General features: G+C 42.3%; 1 protein-coding gene across 5 annotated transcripts in view; it reads left to right on the top strand.

The window, feature by feature from the left end:
• Positions 1 to 24429, top strand: part of LOC138749600 (AP-2 complex subunit beta) — a 325506-nt gene that overhangs the window by 7064 nt on the left and 294013 nt on the right. For all 5 annotated transcript variants that reach the window (XM_069911214.1, XM_069911213.1, XM_069911216.1 and 2 more), the window contains 4 exons: positions 2789 to 2846; positions 12059 to 12164; positions 21344 to 21479; positions 22827 to 23072. In XM_069911214.1, the coding sequence (XP_069767315.1) occupies positions 2810 to 2846; positions 12059 to 12164; positions 21344 to 21479; positions 22827 to 23072 (525 nt within the window). In that variant the 5' untranslated portion in view covers positions 2789 to 2809. The remainder of the gene's footprint in view (positions 1 to 2788; positions 2847 to 12058; positions 12165 to 21343; positions 21480 to 22826; positions 23073 to 24429) is intronic.

Raw genomic sequence — 24429 nt, 5'->3', positions numbered from 1 at the left:
AGTTCCAGTTTCTTTCCTTTGCGGTGAATTTTATTTCCTTCTGAAAAGTGCATACCCTTCACACACGAAGGGTAATGTAGCAGATTAGTTGGATTACTGGGCAAGCAAGCAGAATTCTGGCCTACTGATTCAGAACAAGGGGTTCAATTCCCTTCGATTCCACAGATCCTCTTTGATACACTGAGATACACCAAGAGTTAGTTTCAGCATCTGAAGTCTCTTGTGTGTCCAATGTGACATTTACTTCTGATACTCTGCATGTGGCCTGAAAGAGGACCAAGTCCCTCTTATCTTATGTAGATAAGTTACTTTTTGATAATCACAGATAATGTGGTTTAGATTTGTACAGCACTTGGGTGTACTTGAGGGTGATTGAGATTCTGAAATTGATATAGGTTCAGAACTTAGAAGACTTCATTGGATTAGCTAGTACAGTAAAACCACTGTTATCTGGAATTCAAGCAACCTGCATCTTCAAGCAGCCTGCAAAGAAATCATGGTAAAAACTGGAAGTTTAAAATTGGCGCACTTCAACTTTAGTTTGTCAATCACACAACACGCAATCTTAAGCAACCGGAAAATACATTTATCCGGTACCTACCAATCCCCATAGGTACCAGATACCAGAGATTTTGCTGTACATTGTTTGATCCTGCTTAAAGGAGGAGTCCTTGCAGTGCAAATTTGGTCTTCAGAATGCAAATTATGCCACAGTTCCTGATTATCAACTGTGATGAAATGGCTCATATTCACATTTATTGTCCACATAAGCAGTCTGCTACGTTGTCTGCTCTATTCCAAGTTTTACAATTTTTGCAGATTTGATGGCATGAACTCTCATTTAGACACGAACTCTGGTGGTCCACTTCAGAATTTTAAATCTTGCTCCTTACACAACCCTACTTCTTTTTGCAGTGTATTTTGGTCTCTTTAACCTCTCCTCAATATACCTATATTAAGCTTCATTGCCCCTTCATAACTAAACACCAATCTAGTTTCCTTTTGAACTTCACTAATGTAGGAAAAGGTTTCCATTAGAGTTTTTTCCAGTCAGTTTACCAATGTCCTTCAATCTTTGAATTGAAACTCGGCGCTTCAGCCCACCATTTATGTTAATCCTGGTGTTTGTTTATTCTCTCCCTTGCCAGATTTGACCAAGGACAATTTATGGTGGCCAATTAACCTTTCATCTTGCATGACTGTCAGATGTTGAAGCAAAGCAGAGCATCAGGAAGAAACCCTGTGATAACAGGACCTGAGATAATCTTGAACCAGGTTTCTGGCAGTGTGAAGCAGTGGCTCTATTTGCTGCACTTCTTTGCTCCCCCCCCCCCCCCCATCTGGTTGGCTTGAATTGTATCATCTGTGATTGACTCATACTCTGAGAGAAGGCTCAGCAAGCCATTGCCAGTATTGATAACTCATCCAAGAAGTTGGCCCAGCATTTCCTTCTCAGGATAAGTCAGCACAGGTGGAAAAAAAATTGTTGCAATTAGCTTCACCCAGAAATAAATAGAATTAGAAAAGGAATGGCATTGCAGCGAGAGTAACATTAACAAACGTGGAATTTGTTAGGTGTATCAGATTCAATTGAGGGATAGACCCCTGCTTATGTAAAGCTGAATGGGTTGTAAGGTTGTGGAAGGTGTTTTGGGAATGAGTGGTAGGACAGGAAATCTTTCTTCCCTACCCCCCCCCCACCCCCCCAGTCAGAAGATGGGGTGAGGAACAGTCAGCTGGTAGTTATAATGTTTATACTATATCTCTGCCTGACAATAAGTTGCCTAACACACAGATTGCCATGCCCTTGAAACCTTTTTCAGGTGGGTATTTTTATGAGCTGTGAGATTCTGGTTCCATTGACACTGGGATGTGCATGCAGTTGTTTTTTTGCCTTGTGGCAAGAATATCACAGTTTCACGGATGAGTATGAAAAATTAACAGATGACGAATCATTGCAGCGACTTCAAAATTGTGTTTTTTAAAGATGCTTTTGGAATCTTAGGACGATATTTTGTGGAACATAGAGCACGATGAAATTTCAGTGTGGAATGGTGGGACAGTATTTTTTCCAAACTGGTGTCAAAATGTTCTCTGACCAAATCAAATATAGCATAACCAGCAGATGAACAAGGCTTCCTGGAGTTTGTCTCGTCTCCAGAATAACTGAAGGTTTCCCCCATCTGCTCACTTCACCAGGAGGAAATGTACAATGTGTAATTATGACAAACCACCTTTCAGTTATTCACAAAGGACATGGAAAAATAATTTGGATGAGGGCAGATTCTGCCATCCTTCATTTTGCAAATCAAAGGAATTTGTTTCAGGGTTTCCATGAATTATAAAACCAAAAACCATTTTCTGTGTGATTTTGTGCCATTCAGCCAGCCATAGTTTTAACAGTTTACGGAATTATAGTGCTTTTGAATACTGCAGAAATTGTCCATGGTGTTAAAATGAGTTTGAACTGTTGCGCATTAATGCAACAGTTAATGCAACAATGGAATAGAGCCCACCTCACTGACAAAAGACAAAGGAAGAAAAACCCAACACCCAACCCCAACCAACCAATTTTCCCTTGCAACCGCTGCAACCATGCCTGCCTGTCTCGCATCGGACTTGTCAGTCACCAACGAGCCTGCAGCAGACGTGGACATACCCCTCCATAAATCTTCATCCGCGAAGCCAAGCCAAAGAAAAAAAAGAAGAAGAATGGAATAGGCAATGTTATTTCAGAAAAATATTGAAAATGAAACATTCTAAGATGTATCCATTTTGTTTTTTGCAGGAAGCATAATATAATCCCGCCATGACTGACTCCAAGTATTTCACAACCAATAAAAAAGGTAGGTTTTCCTTTACACATATTCATATTCATAATCAGCCAATGCAGTGAAATTCTATAACTTTTTTTGGTAACTGTATTGTTGAGTAATAAAGTAGCCATGTGCAATTTGTGTGGGCAGTACCACGCAGGTTACAAGTGAAATTGTTGGGCAGTCCAGTTTTTTTATCAGCCAGATAATTACCAGGGTACAAAGGAACTGCAGAGTCAAAAGAATGGATCTCAAGAATGAGAGAGAAGAAGAGAGGAGAAACGAGTGCCAAAGTGAAGCTGAAGGATGAGTTTCTAATTTCAATATTATAATTTTTAGTCACAGAATGGGGGAGTATATTTTGGAATAATTCCCTGGAAGGTCCATATCACATGCTTTAGTTCAGATCACTGTGGTATAGAGGAGTGGCCAGTGTAAGAATGCAACTTGGAGGCTTTGGTTCAAGAGGTTTTGGAGAGCAGAGCCCGAGGAGTGGGCCGAAATGAAAGGGTTCCATAAGGAGGCACAGGTAAGAGTAGGTGGCATCAGGTAAAAGGTTTTTCTTATTGTACAATCTGAGCAGTGGGAATGGTAGTCAGGGTAGTAGTAGGATGTGGGAAATATGGAACAGCACAAGTCCTTGATGAAGTGCACCCAACTACAGCTTTGAACAGACCCATTTGGGGAACTAGAGTTGGGTAACCTCCAGATCAGTTAGGAGGCAGAGGAGATGATAGACATGTGGGGACAGTCACACTGAGGAGGCAGGAAGCATAACTGCAAAGCTGTCAGCAGAGAGAAAGCGAATAGGTAGTCAATGCAGGCTGCCCCTGTGGCTTTCCTCCTCGGTAGCAAGTTTACCATTTTGGATACTGTTGAGGGGTTCTGCCTACCAGGGACTAGCTGTAGCAGTCAGGATTCTGGTGCAGATTCTGGCTCTGTGGCTCAGAAGGAAAGGGAAGAGAGGAGGGGAGCAATAGTGATGAGGATTTCATTGCTTAGGGAAAGATGGGAGATTCTGTGGAAGGGATTGATACCTTGGATGGTATGTTGTATCCCAGGTGCCAGGGTCAGGGATCCCTCTGATTGAGTCCATCTAATTCTTGAGAGGGAAGGTGAGCAATCGGATAATGGAGCAGCTGGTGAAAAGGTAAATGCTCTGTGCAGTGAGACTGAAGAAGGGCGGAACATAATTTGGTTTGTTTAATACTTTAATGCTAAAAGTATTAAGAATAAGGGTGATGAACGGAGCATGGATCAGTGTGTGGAATTGAACATTGAGACTTGAATGTTCCAAGGACAGGATTGTCTGGTGCAAATTCTGGGGTTTAGACATTTCAAATGGGATCGGGTGGGAGGTTAAGGAAGTTGTGGGGGGGGGGGGGGGGGGGAGGTGGCACTGCCAATCAGGGATAGTATGACTGCTGCAGAAAGGGAGGATCATCCATGAAGTCATTGTGAGTGGAAGCCAGAATCAGGAAGGAAATGATCATTTTATTGGGAGAGTAAATTGGGAACAAATGTTCTGGGGGAAAAGTCTTGTGGAGGATGTTTAGGGACAACTTCCGTGGGGTCCTGAATAGGTTTTTCCCGCTGAGACAGGAAAAAGATGGTAGAGTAAAGGAACCATGGTTGATGAGAGAGGTGGGACAGTTAGTCAGGATGAAGGTAGCATACAAAAGGTTTAGGGAACAAACATCAGGGAGGGCTCATGAAAATTGTATGGCAGCCAGAAAGAGCTTGAGAACAGAAAGGGGGCATCGGAAGTCATTGGCAAGTATGATTAAGGAAAGCCCTAAGGTATTTTACACATTTGTGAAGAACTAAAGAATGATGAGGGTGAGGATGGGACTAATAAGGGATAAAAGGTGACTCGTGCCTGGAGACAGAGGAGGTCCGAAATGAATACTTTACTTTAATATTCACTAGTGAGAGGAACCTTGGTGACCGGGGTCATTGCTGGAGCATGTCAAAGTTAAGAGGAAATGCTGGATCTTCTTGATAATATTCAGATAGATATCCCCGGAAACAGATGTGATAAACCCCAAGTTATTACAGGAAGTGAGGGGAGTGATTGGAGTGTTGGCGATCCTTCCTGGAGACAGGAATGGTACAGGAGGATTGGAGAATGACTAATCTAGTCCCCTGTTTTAAGAAGGGTAGGAGGGAGAATCCTGAGAATTATAGACCAGTGAGTCTTGTGTCAGTGCTGGGCAAACTATTGGAGAAGATTTTTAAGGACTGGGCTTATGAGCATTTTGAGAACCATAGTGTTCTAAGGGATTGTCAGCATGGCTTTGTATCAAAGGATATTGATGGTTCGGTGTGAATGTCCTGTTTTAGTAAGGCGTTTGACAAGGCCCTCCCTGGTAGGCTTGTTCAAAAAGTCATGAATCATAGGATCCAATTAACTTGGCTTGGATTTGGAATTGGCTTGCCCTCAGGTAGTAGAAGATGAGACAAATTCTGCCTGGAGGTCAGTGACCAGCGGCATTCTGCAGGAATTTGTTCTGGGAGTCACTAAATTCGCAGATGATACAAAGTTGGAGATGTTATGGATGGTGTAGAAGGTTGACAGAGATTACAACAGGATATATACAGGATGCAGAGTTGGACAGAGAAGTGGCAGATAGAGTTCAATCTGGATAAGCGTGAAGGTCAAAGTTGAAGGGAGAGGGTGTCTTGGGTAAACTTATACCTCTCACTTTGTTCGTTTTAGATTGGTCACAGTGTTCGAGCGACCGAAAGAAAATAGACACACACACCGAGAGCAGTTCAGTTTATACAAGTCTTTTATTACTAAATCTAAAGCTAAATTCACACTACAATATGCAAGCCCTTCCATATTATACTTATCAATGCCTGGACTGGTCCCAACTGCTGAAGCGAGGCAACGACTGCATACTTGTCGGGGCGCCGGTAGCTGCTTCTCTACCTCCCTCGACTGGGACGTTAGCTGGACTCTTGAAGTTCTTCTTCTTGCTGAGAGATGTTGCCACCTCTTGGAGAGTCTCTCTCTTCAGCAGTGGGACCAACAAAAGTTGCATCTCTGGGCCTCATAAGTGTAAATTAGATAAGGTTCCTATTCAACTGCATCCTGGGCCCCATGGGGGAATTTAGATGTGTCTACAAATTCTAAAAAAAATCAGGCAAGTTGTCGCAGAATCAAAGACTGCAAAAGTAAGAAACACGGTTTAAATCTTCCATTACATTCAGACACGAGACTTAACAAGCATTTGAGTACAGAAGGAGCGAAGAAAAGAAACTGAAACTATGATAATCACAAAAAGAAACAATAATGCGAGCAACCAACGGAGAATATTGTGGTCCAATCCCCCAAATGTACCATTTAACCATGAAAAAGGATTCAAACTATCCTTGTGGGCCACAATACCCAGACACTGAAGCTCATGAACAGATTTTGAAACATGCTTAACAATATCAGATATATTAGTGGATACGTCGGGCCATGTCCCCCACGGGCAACTCCCTCGGAAGGTCCTCGACATTACAAATCCAATTGCTGGCATCAAAGCAGCGGTTAAGCCAGATCCGCATGAGCACAAGATGGAGGACCTGGAACAAAGAAGCCTGACATATGTCACTCACGATGCCGTAAGTGTTCAGTATTTAAAGAAACTAAACCATCCTGTCCCTCAATAGCTACCCACCGAGTATTACCCTGGGCAGGTGTCACTATTTCCCCTTTTACAGGAGGGCCACTACCTGATAGTGCCACCCATACCTTTTGTCTGGCATTCTCTAGCTCAGGAATGGGGGGGGGGCAATGACTGTTTTTCCTCTGGAATAGGCTGTAGTTCAGAAGCATGAAGAAGTCGGTGGAAAGGTGTACCTCCCTTCAAAGGGTGATGATTCAAATTGTCGACTGCCTGCTGCAGCACATGGCACCACTCCTTCAGGGTCCCCAGTGGTGTTAACAAACGAATTTGTTCCTTCAGTAAGCCATTCATTCGTTCAACTAACCCGGCAGCTTGTGTGTAATAAGGAATATGGTGGACCCATAAAATACTGTTGTCAGCTGCCCAATAACAGAAATGCGAGCCATTATCAGACTGAATTTCTTTTGGTACATCATAACGAGAAATTAAATGGTTTAGTCTTTGGATAGTGCTAGCTTGGTCAGCCGTCTTGGTGAGAAAAGCAAAAACCAGGCCCGAAAAGGTGTCAACCATTACTAGGACGTAACATTTACCCATACAGTCTGGCATGGGGCCTATGTAATCAATTTGCCAGACTGCAGCTGAGCGAGCTCCCCGTCTTATTCGGCCATGCAGACCAAGAGGAACTGTGCGGGACTTCACAAGCTGACATGCTGGGCATGTACGCACGACCATGCGAACATCGTCCTGATGGACGGGTAAGGCATGTGTACGGGCCCACATAGCTGATCCCTTCTCCACCAAATGGCCACTCTGTTTGTGTGCCCATCGAGCCAGGGGGACGGTATTGGCACGGCTGATAGTGGCAAGCTGATCTGCTACTGCATTATGTTGTACCATGTTCGTCGTCGCACTGGTATGGGCGTCAACGTGATATACGGTTATCTCACAATGATGGGAAGCATCCCACAACAGCTGCCACAACTGTTTTCCCCATACTGGGTGGTCATGTTCCAGCCAGTCATTCTTTTGCCAATCAGGCATCCATACCACTAGTCCATTAGCCACAGCCCAGGAATCCGTAAACAAGCGAAGAGGGTGATCGTGGGGGTCTAGTGGTAAAGTGACCGCCTTCAACTCAGCATACTGACTGGAGCCACTATCCCCCTCCTCCAATAAGTGAGTTCCTGACCTGGGATGGTAAGCTTCCACTTCTGCTTTCCTTGCACCCACCGGCTGCTAACATCAGTAAACCAGCATCCTCTTGTTCTGCTTTCTGTACCATCTCTTCCGTGGCCCCTTGAATCATCACATCATCAATATAATGGTGAATTGAGAGGGAAGACGATACTGGCACCGTCTTGAAATCACGGGCAATTAGGCTGTGGCAAATAGTGGGAGAGTGTACATAGCCCTGAGGGAGGCGGGTGAAGGTATACTGGTGCCCCTTCCAGGTAAAGGCGAACCGATCCTGTAAGACCTTATCTATAAGAATACTGAAGAAAGCATTAGCAAGATCAATGACAGCATACCATGTTCCTGAGTTCCCAGTAGCAATGTTTTCAGTAAGGGTAACAATGTCCGGAATTGCCGAAGCCAGTGGTGGGGCATGTTTGTTCAAAAAACGATAGTCAACTGTCATTCTCCAGCAGCCATCCGGCTTCTGGACCAGCCCAACAGGGCTATTAAAGGACGACGTTGCGGGCCTCACTACCCCTTCTTCTTGCAGAGCATCGATGGTGGCAGTAATCTCTTTCTGCCCCCCCAGGGAGGTGATATTGTGGAATGCATGCTGGTTTTGGGGGGGAGGCACCATCACAGGATCCCACTTAGCCCGACCCACCACTAATCTTTTAGTAATAGTCCGAATTCCAAATGCAAATCCCCCTTGGCTAGTATTAAGGGCCGTACTGGCCAACATATTAATACCCAGGATACACTCATCAGTGGCAGCTACCAGGGCATGTAACCATATAGGGGAATGGCCATCACCCATCGTGGTGCGGACTTTTATTTCCTTCGCCAAGGTGATCGCTCCTCCAATCCCCTCTATTCGAAATGTTTGTCCAGTCCAGAGGTCAGGGTTACCCAGAATCACCGAGTGCTCTGCACCGGTATCGACCAAGGCCAAATATTGGCGGTCATTACCCCCACCCCAGTGGACTGTTAACGGTATGTCGGGCCGTGGGTCCCCGTGTATCCGCCATATCTCAGTGGAGTCGACAAGGGGGCCCTGCCCACACCCTCATGCTTTCATAGGGTTCGGGGGCTTCCAGGCCCACATGCCACTATTATCCATAAGAGCCTTTTTAACCATTTGTTGTATCTCATCACGGATAACTGGAGCAAGAGAAGCTGGCTCAGTGGGAGCAGAAGGCACAACTGGGCCAGGAGGACTCAACAGCTGGGGAAGATGTTCCCCTGCCTTCCTCTTATAAAGGGCATAAAGGACTGCAGTAGGTTTCCCATCAATATCACTTAGGTACGCCTAACTTTAACAAGGTTAGAGGGCAGTATGTTAGGCACATGCTGAGGAGTATCTGCATTATTACCATGGTCATCTTTCCAAATATTCCCGTCCCATTCATCAATTACATCAGGATCGTCGCCATTCCTTATCATGGCACGAATACGATGTGGATCGGGTTCTACTCCATGCCTTTCTTTATCTGCACAGAGCTGCTGCCGGAGTTTAATATTACGGCAGATCGTTTGGACATGCTTATCCTCCCATTCTTTGGCTGGGTCCTGACTGGTGCGAACAATCTCACTCATCATGGAACAGCGTTGTCGCAGGGCTTCTAGCTCCTCTTCTAGTTGCTCTCTCTTACGCAGAGATTCTACTTCTCGCCTTACTGATTCTGATTCACGCTGAACAGAGTGGCGTAAGGCTGTGGCCAGCAGCCAAAAACCATCCGTCACGTCCCCTTTTTAACAGGAAATTTACTTTCTTGAAGGAGAGTGGCAACTCGCTCTCCCAGAGGCGCACTTGATGGATCTAACTTCTCATCCCAACTGAGGGGTGGTCCCAACAAAGACAGGGTATTGGCCCACATGCCAAACTCATCGTCTTTGGAAGTCCATCCCGGAATCAAGAACTGCTCAGGGCTCACCTCTTTCTTTCGGCGAAACATCTTGAGACTAACCCTGGGTAAACTTATACCTCTCACTTTGTTCGTTTTAGATTGGTCACAGTGTTTGAGCTACCGAAAGAAAATAGACACACATACCAGAGCAGTTCAGTTTATACAAGTCTTTATTACTAAATCTAAAGCTGAATTCACACTACAATATGCAAGCCCTTCCCAATTATACTTATCAATGCCTGGACTGGTCCCAACTGCCGAAGCGAGGCAACGACTGCACACTTGTAGTAAGTTGTCGGGGCACCGGTAGCAGCTTCTCTACCTCCCTCGACTGGGACGTTAGCTGGACTCTTGAAGTTCTTCTTGCTGAGAGATGTTGCCACCTCTTGGAGAGTCCCTCTCTTCAGCAGTGGGACCATGGCTTATATTATCCAAAAATTGTTTACTTCAGATCTTATCTCTTTGAACAAATGGTTTAATTATCTTCAAAGTCTCCTGACAGTCTGTGACCAACAAAAGAAAACTGCATCTCTGGGGCTCATAAGTGTAAATTAGATAAGGTCTTCCTATTCAACTGCATCCTGGGCCCCATGGTGGAATTTAGATGTGTCTACTAAATATGCATCCTGGGCCTCATAGTAAACCAGATGTGTCTACTAATTCTTTAAAAAAAACAGGCAAGTTGTCAGCCTTGCAGAATCAAAGACTGCAAAAGTAAGAAACACGGTTTAAGTCTTCCATTACATAGTGTGTGGTTAATGACAGGATCCTTAACAGTATGGAGGAAAGAGAGATCTTTGGGTGAGGGTCCACGGATCCCTCAAGGTTTCCTCAGAAGTTGATAGGGCAGTTAAGAAAGTGTATGGTGGGTTGACTTTTAGTCTGGAGATTGAATTCAAGAGGTCATATTGCAGGATCACCTCACCACAGGAAGGATGTTGATATTCAGGAGAAGGTGCAGAGTAGATTAACTGGAATGTAGCCTAGATTGGAGAACATGACCTGTGAAGCAAGGTTGACAAGCTTTTCTTTTGGAAGTGACAAAGGATGTTTGCTAACTTAATAGGGGTGTATAAAATGATCAGGGGATTAAATAAGGTGGGTAGCCACCACCTTTATTCTGGGGTGACCATAGCTACTGCCAGAAGATATCTGGTTAATGTGATTGGAGCAAAGTTTAGGGGAGATGTCAGAGGTAAATTCTTTACTCAGAGTGGTGGGTGCCTGGAATGCATTGTCTGGGATGATGGTGGAGGCTGGTACAATGGTGATATTAAAAAGTCCCTTGGATAGGCACAACAATGTGGACTGAAGTGCTGTAATGTTCAATGGTGTAATAATTCAATGGATTTAGCTTCAAATATATAAAGATTACATTTGTTTTCCACAATTCCAACAATAAATATTTGGTCAAGGTGAATGGCAGTCTCCGAAGTGTTCACTGCAAATGAAAATGTTTGCAGTGCCCCAGAGCTTTGCTGAGATTAAATACATTCACAGGTTTTATTAAAATTACTTGATCCCAAAGTCACTTTTTTCCTATTTTATCAGAGGGGCTCTGTGAAACAGTTTCTCAAATCACTGGGCTCTGGCCTTTTTTCTGTGATGCTGCATGTTTGTCAAAGGTGATTCACCTTCATTAGTAATGGCAATGCGCACAGTCTTTTCCTGATGGAAAAGGGAATATGTAATTGTGCCAGGTGCTGTGGTGTCATGTTAAGGAAGTTGAAGGTGCTTGATTACACATCAATATTCTGCTTCCCGTAATGCAGGTGTTGGGGATTGAATATCTTTTATTGGAGAAGATTTAACTTATTAATGACATTGAATGGCATTGTAGTTGCTGAGCTACCCAGCACCAAAATTCTGAGGGTTATCACAAGAGCAAGCCAGATATGACACTGGTCTAGAGCATACTGGAATGCTGAGAATTTTACTGGTTGAGTGCAGCACTAACTCAAGATGCCAGCACCATAGATGGCAAAGCAGTCCACTTAGTTAGCACCCTGATTCATCACCTTAAAGCAGTCACTGTTTCTGTCATGGATGCAATGCACCATCTATTATACCCACTGCAGTCACCTGTAAAAGTATATCCAGACTGTGCCTCTTAAACTTCTGTCCTCTACCATCAAGAATGACAAAGCAACATGATCATGGAGATACCAATAGCTGCAAAATCCCAGAACAACTTGACTTGAAAATGACACTGCTCCTTTGTCGTAGCTGGGTAAATGTGAGGACGCTATCTAAGGCACCATGGAAGATCTTTAAACAATTCTGGGGAGCGCTAAACTCCAGTAATGTTTTGGAGCAGAACACGTTAATATTTGTCTTTGATATTAGAGAGGAAAAACTCTCAATTAAGATCTTGGTTTCTGATCAGATTGAGGGCAGTTTGAGGCTGGTAAAGGCTTATCTGTGAAACCCATAATAATTTGTCACATATATAAATAGTAGTTTCTTGGCACTAGTCAAGAGGCCAAGCTATAATGCAAGAAGCTTTGCTTAATTTCTTTCATCTTCAACTTTGCAGGAGAGATATTCGAGCTGAAAGCTGAGCTAAATAATGAGAAGAAGGAGAAAAGGAAAGAAGCAGTAAAGAAAGTCATTGCTGCCATGACTGTTGGCAAGGATGTGAGGTGAGAAAAAATAAGATTCCTTCCGAGGATTCCGAGGTCTTTTTTTTTTTGGGTTCCCCTCAAGCCCTTATTCTAGTGTGGCTGAAGACCCGTTTGAGAAGTAATCTTTTTTGAGAGTGGGAGAGGGGAGATCCTATAGATTGATGTCCTTTTTTTTTGTTCTGCCAGCAGTCTCTTCGTGGCTGCATTGTCTGAAAAGTATCTCCATGCTAGCTGTCTGGGTGTCATTTCTGAATCTCTCTGTTAATTTGAGTTCACTGTCAATTCATGAATTGGTAGTCAAAATGTTGAACTGAATCTGATTTTGCAGAAGGCTTACTGCTCAGAGCTAGGGCCTTGCTCATATAGTTCAGGTTTATCATCTGACTACACATACAACCAGATGAAATAGTGTTTCTGTGGACCATGGTGCACACAATACACCACACATAATAATCATGTATGTACCTAAAGATATAATTTAAAATAAATAATATTTTGGGATGATTTACTTGGTTGCAGGACATCGTTCATCAATCTCACGGCCTGTGGGAAGAAGCTATTTTCCAACCTGGCAGCCCTGATTTTGATGCTCCTGTATCTCTTTCCTGATGGTAGTGGGTCAAGCACCCACCCTGTTACCCAGGTACCAGACTGCCCAGACATGGTTCTTCCAGAGGCAGAGAGTACTTCAACCTTGACTTCATTCTGATTGCAAAGAATCAATATGGGGACAATGTCACCACTTGGTTGAAAATCTCCAATTCAATGGCCTCAGCATTTTACCTTATTAGATATCCCCTTTGTTCCACCCCAACTTTCTTGTAGACCAACTTTTTTTTCTCCATTCTGATGTAGGGTCTTTGAGCTGATTTATTAATTAGTTTCTTCATCCAGAGCCCAGCCAATCAATGCTGCTTCTCTGGCCGTGTCTTCCAACTGTCCCGTCATGCTACTGAAGAAATTGTTCAGCTGCACAAATAGTTGATGTGGTTGGTAAAAGTATTGTCATAATTTTGACAGCTGATTTGCTGTCAGATTTGAGCTTTGTTGTTTATACAGAAGAGAAAGGAATAAAAATAATACTATTGTAAACATAATTAGCAAAATAAATTTCTTATTTGTTCATGTTCTTTTTCTTGTGAAGGGCAAGGTGGACAATTTGTCTGTTATGGCTAGTTGAAATCAAGCGAATCCTTTGAATAGTAGGAATTCACTGAAGAGGAAGTACAAGGGGAGGAGATTGGGTGGGGGGGGGGGTAAGAAATGAGAAGGCACTGACAGATAAGGCCAGGAGAATACCAAGAGATTCTGCAAATATGTTAAAGGCAGAAGAACAGCTAGGAAGAGAGTGGAGCCCATTTAAGATCAAGAAGGTTGTGTGGAATCACAGGAGATAGTCATAAACCAGTATTTCTCGTCACTGTTTACCATGGAGAAAGACAGAGGCAAGAGAACTTGGGGAAGTAAATAGTGATGTCTTGGAGAAGGTGTTGGTGAGCTCATGGGCCAAGAACTGAAAGGATTTTGAGAGACAGGATATATTATATTTGGAAAGGCAAGGACTGATGAGGGACAGCCAGCATGGCTTAGTGCATAGTTGATGCACATGTCTTATGAACTCGAATTAATTTTTTGAAGAGATGACTTAGGAAATTAATAGACTTTGTCCATTTGCAGTTTAACAAGGCCTTTGGTGAGGTTTCACATGTTAGGATGGTCCAGAAGGTCAAGTCACATGGGATCTTGGGTGAGCTAACCAATTGTATACAGTGGAGTGTTGTTACTTAGATTGGAGGCCTTAGATCAGTGGTGAGTAGCAGAGATGATACTGGGTCCATTGTTGTTTGTCATGTGCATTAACCACTTCATTGACAATGTAATATTGACATTTAAAACTAAATAAATTTCAAATTGCTTTTTCGAGATTGGCTTTAGCTGTGGCTAGAAAATGTTTGTCAATTACTTAGAAAAATGAGACTAATTTGAGTATTCAGCGATGGCACTTGGAAATGAGATCTTGTATTCTGTTGGAAACGATCACATATAATTTGCATAATAATTCTTTTTTTTTGTTAAAACTTGGAGCCCATATTTGGAATATATGGTGTTGAATTATTAATTTTTTTCCCACGCATCGATGGTGTTGCTCCGAACCGTGGCAGATAATTGAAGAGTTTTATGTTATGTGATCTCTTTTTTCTTTTGGGGTAGTTTAGAGGGGGGTGGGAAGGGCTGGATGAAGGGTTGCAAGGGGTATAATTTATAAAAATATGCATGTATTATGTTTTTCTTATTGTATGACTTATGATTAATAAATAAAATTTTCAAAAAATAAGCATTGACATTGTTAGTACGTTTGTGGGTGATACCAAAGTTGGTGGTGTAGTGGACAGTGAAGAAGATTATCTAAAATTCAGCGGCACATTGATGAACTGGGAAAATGGGCCAAAGATTGTTGTTGGAATTTAACTGAGTCAACTGTGAGGTTATGTTAAACATGAGCACGGTGAATAGTGTTGGAGAACAAAGAGACTTGGAATACAAGGTATGTACTTTCATGAAAGTGACGATGCAAGGGGCGTGGCAAGATGGCGTAGAGGGCAGACGTGCAATCCCACCCTTCCTCAGCCAGTTTTATAAGCACTTGTCTTTAAAGTTTATATAAGTGATTAAAAGTTGTATCTTTATTTTTGGGAACATTAGTGGGTCATAATGGCGACGAATGTTAAAAAAAGAAAGCTCAACTACGGAAGAAATTACCTTTTAAAAATGCTGAAGAATTGATGCCTACCTGTTCAACTGAAGCCACGGACTTGTCGTTTGGAACCTCCAAGGCACAGAGAACTCCTGCCAGGCTGAGTATTACACCAGTGCCGATCTTGCTTCCACAAGATGGCGCCGGCATGATGACGAGCTCAGCCGGAGTTCCCTTGAACCCGGGCTGCCGTCGGGTGGGCTGGGGACGCGCAGAATGGCGTCGGAAGCCACCCCTGCGGAGTCCCTGCTTTACTGGGCATGCGTGGTGCTTCAAGGCTCCGTGAGCTACTGGATCGCGTGTGGGCTGTGGGGGGGGGCCCCGAGCGGTGGCGTCCTGATGTGGTCGAGATGCCACCGTTAGGTGTGCAGACCCGCAGCCACACCGGGAAGGGACTGATAATGCTGGAAGAAGAGGAAGACTTACCTTTAACAAACAGTTCATGGGAAGAATTGGAGGTGGAGTCTAGAGAAGGTAGGCCTCAAAATGTGGAATTGAAATCTGGAATGGAGTCTGCATAGTCTTGGAAGGGATTGCCTATCAAATGGACAAGATGTTTAAACAAATGACTCAGGGATTTCTGGATGTGACAACTAAAATATCTAATATGTCTGAAGATATATCTATAGTTAGGAAGGATGTCAGTAAATTATTAAATCAGTGGATACAGTGCAAGAACATTTAAAAAAAAATTGAAACAGCTTTTTCTGAATGTAAAATGTAATAAGAAAAAAATGGAGAAAGTGGAAGATTCTTTTGTGGATTGGGGAATCCAGAAGAAAGACTTACTGAAAAAAATTGATTCATTGGAAAATCAAAGTCAGAGAAATAATGTGAAAATTGTGGGTCTCCCAGAAGAGATTCAAGAGTCTGATCCAATGAAATTTTTCAAGAATTGGATTCCCAAGGTTTTGGGCAAAGAGTTTTTTTCAGAAGGCTTAATATTGGAGAGGGCACATAGAGCGTTATGAAAGAAACTGTTACCGGGACAACCGCCACGGGCGGTCTTAGTTCGTTGCCTGAATATCAGGACAGAGAAATGATATTTCGGTTGGCGGGACAGAAGGCCCGACAAGGTCAATCTCCAATGATGACTCAAAATAACAGAGTATTTTTTTACGCAGATCTGAGTCAGGAGATTATTAGGTGACGACGGGAATCTAATTCGGCTAAAGAAGTACTGTGGCGGAAGGGTTATAAATTTATTTTTCGATACCCTGCTGTGTTAAAAGACTTTTAAGGCAACTTTCGATCTCATTTTTTGAGAATGATCATAATGCATTAATTTTTGCTAATTCATTATTGGATTTGCGAGTTTCACCACCGTCGCCTAAAAAGAAGGCAAATGGGAATGGGTAGAATGGGAAAAATGGAAAGAAATAAGTTTTAACACAAAGTCTTATTGACACTGAAATTTCGGAACAATAATTGGGAATGGTCATTGGGTTGAATATATTTACAGTACTGGATTGTATTGATGTGAGGTATTTCTGGCTGGGGTGGGTGGATAGCACTGAAATCTTTGATAGTCATCTGCCACTAGTGGGGTTTACCACACCCAGTTTTTTTTAGGGCGTTTCTACCTTTGGGTAGTTTTTTTGGGGGGATTAATTAATTTTTTTTTACGTTTAAACAAATTTTAGGGGAGGGAGAGTGGTTTTGGTTTTATGGGGAGCGATATTTTGTAGTAAGTGATTATATTGTTAGTTTATAAGGATGTCTAATTTGAAATTTGCAACTTTGAAAAAATATGGTTTTAGTAATTCAAACTCTTGTTTTAGATGTGGTGTATGTATTGGTACTTTTTTACATACTGTTTGGTCTTGTGTGCATGTACAACTATTCTGGGAAGAAATTAGGTTAATTTTGGAAAAATTATATAACTTTTAGTTACCATTAGATCCATCTATTTTTTTAGTGGGTTATACGATTCCTTTAAAGGGATTAGGGTTGGATAAATTTCAAATTGCATTTGTCTATTTAGCATTGTCCGTAGCTCGAAAATGTATAGCAAGTACATGGAAAGATAACAGTGATTAATATAATGCGATGGCATAATGAATTGAAAGCTTGTATTGTTATGGAACAAATTACATATAATCTGCATGATAATTATTCTTGTTTTGTTAATAAGTGGTCACCATATTTGGAATATATGCTTTTAGATGTATTTTGATTTATTATATATTCTTAGTTTCTGTTTATATATTTTTGGCTCTTCTTAAGAGAGCTGGCTGATGGGGTGGGGAGGTTGGGTGGAGATTTAATTTTTTTTCTTTCTTTTTTTTAATATATACTCATATAAAATTCTCTTTATGGAATGTATTCTGCATTACTACTAATGATCTTTCAAATAAATAAAGTTTTAAAAAAAAAGAAAGTGACGATGCAGGTAGACAGAGGGCTGAAGGCATGTTTGAACGCATTGGGCAGGGCATTAGTGCAGGAGGAGGATCGTCGTGTTACATCTACACAAGATGATGAGATCCCATTTGGAGTAATGTATGCAGTTTTGATCACCCAGCAATAGGAAAAATATCATTAAGCTGCAAAGAGTGCAAAAAAGATTCATGGAAATGTTACCAAGTCTGAAGACTTGAATTATAAGGAGAGGCTGGATAGGCTGGAACTTTTTTCCCTTGAAGTATAGAAGGCTAAGTAGGGACCTTGATAGAGGTTTATATGATCATCGGGGCATTGATAAGGTAAATAGTCACAGCTTTTTCCCCAGAGTATGGGAGTCTGAAACTAGAAGCACAAATTTAAGGTGAGAGTTGAAAAATTTGAAAGTGACCTGAATGGAATCTTCATTACAAAGGATGGTGGGTTCTTGGAATGAGCTGCCAGAGGAATTGAGAGATGTGGGGACAATTGTAATGTTCTAAAGATGTTTAGATAGTTCTGTGAATAGGAAACATTTAGTGGGAAATGGGCTGAATGCATGCAAATGGGACCAGCTTGGTTGAAATTGACAAATTGAGCTGGAGGGCCTGTTTCCAGGGTGCAGAACTCTGATTCTATCTCTATAATGTTGCAAAATCTTTTTCACTCTCGGGTTGTGGGAATGTGAGACAAGGTTGATAGATATTGCCAACTACAGATGCACTACTTGCTATTTATACAACTGAAGAGTCACTAGGTCAATTCATTGAGAGTAACCCATGATTGGAGGTAGATGTTAGGTTAATGGTGAAAGGCTTCATTTTCTTTTTAAAGAACATTGGTGAACCTCAGCAGATCTTATGACATTCTTACAGCTTCTAGGCCACCAACTGATGTCAGCTTCTTATTTATAGGCTATGTTTTTCAATTTTCAGGATTGATAATCCTATTGAAGATTTCTTTTTTGTCATACAATAAAATCGACAATATTACACAGAATTTGCTTTAGTCTGCCATAAGACAGAAAGATTTTCCGTCAGCGGAAACATCCCAAAGTGCCTCTTGCAGTCAAAGAAAGAGAAGCAAAAGAGGTGCTGAGTGTCTGTGAATTCTCCCCCTGCGCTGCTGGAGTCCCCACAGCCACACAGTCCAGTCCAAACCATCTGCAGCCTGAGCTCCAGATCCAAACCTCTGACATGATCAGGAAACCTTCAGCACCCTTGTTACCCTCTTGCATACCTGTTATGATACTTGGTACCCTTTCAGCCAGTCTTGAGTCAGTCTGGTGTGAATCGCTCGACCACAGTTGTTCACACCTCAAGTCGCCTCACCGTGGTTACTATCCCAGGAGTTGTCTCCTTTGCTGCTCCTCAAATTGTGGGTGGGAGGGGAGGGGGTGTTCTCCCCATTTTCTGGTGCCCTGCTTCCCTGGAGTCTGTAATACCTCTTGGACACTGATGATCTTGGACAGAGGTCCCAGAGTCGCAATATTTTAAAATAAAACTATAATTGGCTCCATTAACAGGCTGCTTAAATTCTGTACGTTGTTGATGACAGTCGGATTGGGCAGATGGATCCCACGGGTGTGCTATGCCTGCACTCCCTGCGCTCCGTGGCTCATCACCAGCATCAGTGCTGCCGTTACAGCAGCCCCCCGACAGTGCCGCCATTTCACTAAGGTTCACAAAACTTCATATTTAATAGAAAATAAAATCCAATTTCTTTTTGGGTGGAATTTGCTTTTCTGTCACGAGACAGAAGATTTTTTGCCTGTGGTCTCACTTAATTTGTTATTACTGAATCTGCCCAGGAGGGTCAGGATGTGTGTTGTCAAACAGAAGTGCATGTTGGAGCAGTGAAATGCTGGCTTCATGTCAGGTGTATAGTTGTTGCAGCATGTAGCACATTTGTAGTTGCATTTGCATCATTAATAATCTGGATTGCTAAACAATCATGTCAGCACACTCATGGAGGTGAAGGGGAAGGGCCTCTTGGTGAGGAACAACTTATGGTTGAGTACAGTTGCTGATGAAGAATGAATGTAGGTAAAGTTGAACAAGAAGTTCTGCAGACACTGTGATTGTAGTTTAATACTCAAGTGCTGGATGAGCCCAGCAGGCCACACAGATACATAATCGATGGTTCAGGTCTGAGCATTATTAATCGAGATCAGGGCTGATGTGCTGTATTTTCCCCATATTCCCTTTCTCCTTGCCTCTGTCCTAAATGGCCTGGGCCTTATTCTGAGAGCCTTACCTTTCAGGGTCTTCACATCCAGTCTGTTCAGCCCTCTATGGATTTTGTAAATTTCAGTAATGTCTCCCTTTCTCATCATTTACTGAACCAGCAGTTTTTGAAACTGTCTAGCAAGTCTTTGGTGCATTCCTTGGCAAGCCTTGGGTAAGAAGTCTAAAAGTTTCCAGTGCTCAAGGAACTCTACGTCCATGGAGAGAAATGGACAATCTTTAGGCTGCACAAAGACAGAGAAAGGAGAGGGAAGAGAAGGGAAAAGTGAAAGAAGGGGTATGGTGTTAGGGGTGTGTAATTTTAAGGTAATTTAGACATGCAGCATGGTAATAGACTCTTTCGGCCCATGAACCTGTGATGTCCAATTCCATTCAATTAACCTGCATCCCCTGTTTGTTTTTGAATGGTGGGAATAAACTGGAGTAAATGGATGAAGCCTGGCCACTGGCATTGTAATAGGTTTGTGCTAACCACTATGCTAGCTGTGCTGTGGTGGGTGATGGGTGGTAAGAAGGGTGTATGTGGCAGAACCAAGGTGGATAAGAAAGATGAAAGGGACTTGGCGGTGGTTTAGTTGAAGTTGGGGATTCTGTGTTCATGCTGTTGGGGTGTGGAATATGAGATGTTCTTCAATTTGCATTTGGCCTCACCCAAGAAATGGAGGAGGTGAAATAGATCTGTGGGGAGAGGTATGAAAGTGATGCCAACCAGGAGCTTCAGCTCATGAGTGAGAACAAAGCTTGGCTGATTGGCAGAGTAGTCGGTCCGTTATCTCTTCATAGAAGGTGCCAGGCTAATTAAGTTTCTTTTGTTTGGTTTTGTCTGTAGATTTCAAAATCTGTACCTCCAGTGTTCTGAGAAGGACATTTAGGGATTGGCAATAATGTTTGGGCTGGCCAATGACAAATACAAAAATATGACTTTCCTTTATAGCCCAATTATATATTGATGTGCAATCAGGCTTCCTGCATATAATCCAGGTCAATCTGTAATTAATACAGAAGACCTAACCTGTACCTCATTATTGGTGGTAAATGGCAAACTATCTTTACTATGTGTAGCACTCCTTGGATAGTTACTAAGGTGTTTTTTTTTTACAAATCATCTTCAGACTCTGGAAATGCTCAATTTTATAGAATATGTGAAATAAATGAGCACCCAGCTTGAATCTCAGGACCGGTGGGCAGGCATGTGTGCTGGTAATGATGGCACATAGAAGATGCTACCTAACTGGAGGAGATGGATCCCTCTAATTTTATTCTTGAGCTGAACACTTTGAGATGACGAACCTTGCTCTGACCCTCTGATTAAGCCTTGCATTAGTTTCTTTGGCAGGCTTTGTGCACAAATAATAGGGAATAGATATGTAAGCTGTTTGATATCACTGTGCTTGCATAGCACCCTTTGTGAGATGATGCTTTGCATGTGCGGATGTGCCGTCATAATCATTCAGCGCAGAAGCAGGCCCATGGCTCATTGTGCCCATGATGACCAAATACCATCTACATCAATGCCATTATCTCAACCTTTTTATCCCCCACTCACATACCACCTTAAGTAATCCCTTACCAACCACAGTGTACCTATGGTTCATGAAAATCCACATTACCTAGTTTGATAAATTACCTAGTTCATACTGGGGAGCCTGGACGGGTGTTTATTATAGTAGTACCATGTAGCTTGGCCGACTACATGTCTTCATGAAGACATTCTGATCAGACAAAATACCAGGTTCCTTTTTATTTTAAGCTGGTTTGAATACATTGAAATTATTTGGTTCATATCAGTAATTTGTGTGTTGTGTTTTGTGTAGTTCACTCTTCCCTGATGTGGTGAACTGTATGCAGACAGACAACCTGGAGTTGAAGAAGCTTGTTTATCTCTACCTCATGAACTATGCTAAGAATCAGCCTGACATGGCCATCATGGCTGTGAATAGCTTTGTCAAGGTAAGTTATAAATCCTAAATGCTATAGTGAATAAAAATATTGCCTGGGTGGCACAAAGTAAGATTAATCAGAAAGCCTTTGCATTCCTGCTTGGAGGTCAGGATGGATTAATCAGCATTAATCAGCATGGAACTAGTTGCTATCGATCAATGCGCACGAGTACATGCCACCCAATTTGCACCCAAATAACCTGCATCCCTGGTATGCTTCAAACAGTGGATGGAAACCGGAGCCCCCGGGGAAAACCCACATAGACACAGGGAAAATGTACAAATTCCTTGGAGTCAGCGCGGGATTTGAACCCTGGTCCCGATCGCTGGTGCTGTCAAGGTGTTGCGTTAACCGTTACGCCATCTGTGCTGCCCTACAAAAGCATTGCAGTCTGGGTATTTGGTGAAGCCGTGATTGAGCTTCATCATTATTTGTGGCTTGAAATCACTCAGATTTGAACTTGCTGCTTTTTCTCTTTTTGGAAGCACATTAACTCTAATATGGCTGATACTTCTACCCTCAGCAATATTCATGGAAATTAATATGGGAGATGAACATCTTCCAAATCAATGCGCCAGTCTCTTATTTAAAAAGCTAATTTGTGGCTTGAAGAATTTAGAATGAATCTAAATCCATTTGGCATCTCAAGATCTTAATAGTGCATTGTGGGGTGTCAGAGGCATTTCTGGGGGCCAGGTGCATAGTCAGCGATAATAAATACAGGAAATGTTGGAAGCAGGTTTGTCACATCTAAAGAAAGAAAACAGACTTCAGGACCATTTATCAGAGCTCCCTCTTTCTGTACATTTTGTTTACTTTTTTAGATTTTGAGCATTTGTATTTAAAAGAAAGATCACTCACAGATTGAGATAAATCACTGATTGAGATAAAGTTGCATGTTTCTTGACAACCAGCTTTATGTTAAAGGAGTGGTCCCTTTGTAATCTTGCTGTTGACTTTATCAGTTAGTGATGTGTGGTAGCTGATAGGTGCTGTTGTTCTGAGATTTCTGCAGTTTCAACACACCAGCACTGCAATACACAAGTGTGCTGGAGAAACTCAGCAGTTCATGCTCTTCCGGCATTATTGTGATTGTGGTACTTGCTTTTGATGCTGTTTAAACTAACTAAAAGCAGAATTCTACTTGCAGATCAAGCCTCTCCTCTAGAGAGGGGAAAAGATAAAATTTATGGAGAGTGTATTTGCAAAGTGAGAGTTCTAATAACAGACCTTTCATCTGAAGCATTTACCCTTTTGGCCTCCAGGTGGTACTGACCTGATGTTCTCAAATTGACACAGTACCCAAGTTATGATATTGATTTTATTTGAAATGTTTAAAATGTCCTGTACTTACAGGATTGTGAAGATCCAAATCCTTTGATCAGAGCTCTGGCAGTCCGTACAATGGGATGTATCCGTGTGGACAAAATTACAGAATATTTGTGCGAGCCTCTTCGCAAGTGTCTGAAAGATGAAGACCCATACGTTCGTAAAACAGCAGCTGTCTGCGTAGCCAAACTGCACGACATCAATGCCCAGATGGTAGAGGATCAAGGTTTCCTGGATTCACTGAGAGACCTGATTGCTGACTCCAACCCCATGGTATGAAACTTACTGCTGTTGGTGCATGAGGTGTGATTTATAATAAATGTACACTTTTTTCAGTAAAGGACAAATATTAGCAGTTTACTCAGTTGTAATCCGGGTCACTTCATTGATCTTTTCCAGAAGGCAAGAGCATGTTTCTTTCTTGGTCTGATGGATGTCGGATTTTTGTAATGTTTGTTGTTCCCAGTGTAATAACTACAGGTCCAGAGAACATAGATTAGATGGCTGATCAGGCTACTGCCTGACATGGTCATTTTCCTTCTGGCATGTCCCATGAGCAAGAAGTTGGCACACAGAAGAGGGGTTTTTGATTTGTGGCTTTAGCTGGTCAGGTTCTGAGTAGGAGTTGCCTGCCATTTTCTTGAATCACTTTTCAATCCTCTGCTCATTCCTGTTTTAAATTGCTATATAGTCTCCGTCTGGTTAAGCATATTACTCTAATGTGACTTCTCAGCTTCCTTTCATCTTTTTATTGCCAACACTTTAATTATTTGCCAGTTCAGAGACAATGCTTCACTCATTATTTTACAAAACCTTTCTGAATTTGGAAATTATTGGTTGCTATTTTAATATTAACCAAATTTTATTTTAGTCTTTCTTCAAGTGTATAATCTATTTGAACAGTTCTTATGAATGTTTGATTTTTGCTACAGTGAAGTTTCCCAGATGTGGTGCCCAGATTTGCATTTGTGACTTATCTGTATCTTTGTACGCTACCTAGTTGTTTTATATTTAGGTTCAATCCCAGGGACATTTTTGCCACTTCACTGACATTGACAGTGCCTCATACACTGTGAGAGGCCACTCAGTCTGCCATGGGTAGACTGTATCTTTGAAAGAAATATCCTATTAGACTTAGTGTCTTCACAGAACATGAATGTTTGTATCGAGCATAATGCCAAATTAAATAACATGATCCAATCACTCCATTCGCTGCATATTCCTCACTGACTTGGAAGCCTGTTAAATGCCGCTATTATGCCTGCTTCCACCGCCATTGCTGGTCGCAGATTGAGAGATCGCTTCGTTGAGTTTACTTCCACCACCACTGCTCTTGACACCCCATTCCAGGCACCCACCATACTCGCTGTGTAAAATAAAACTTGCCCTGCACATCCCCGCTCATCCAGGCAGTAAACTTCTTCCATACCCTTTCCAAAGCCTTCACATCCTTCCTGTAATGGGGTACATGACACTCCATGTACTCATTATCCCCCCCTAATGAAGGCAAAATGCTATATGCCTCCTTTACTACACTATATACTTGCATGGCCACCTTTAGATTGTTAAGAACTTGGAGCCCCAGACCCACCCCCCCCCCCCCCACCCCCGCACATCGATATGGTTAGAT

The sequence above is a fragment of the Narcine bancroftii genome, chromosome 14, assembly GCF_036971445.1.
Source record: "Narcine bancroftii isolate sNarBan1 chromosome 14, sNarBan1.hap1, whole genome shotgun sequence".
Taxonomy (NCBI): Eukaryota; Metazoa; Chordata; class Chondrichthyes; order Torpediniformes; family Narcinidae; genus Narcine; species Narcine bancroftii.
This window is presented reverse-complemented; position numbering and strand designations above follow the sequence as displayed.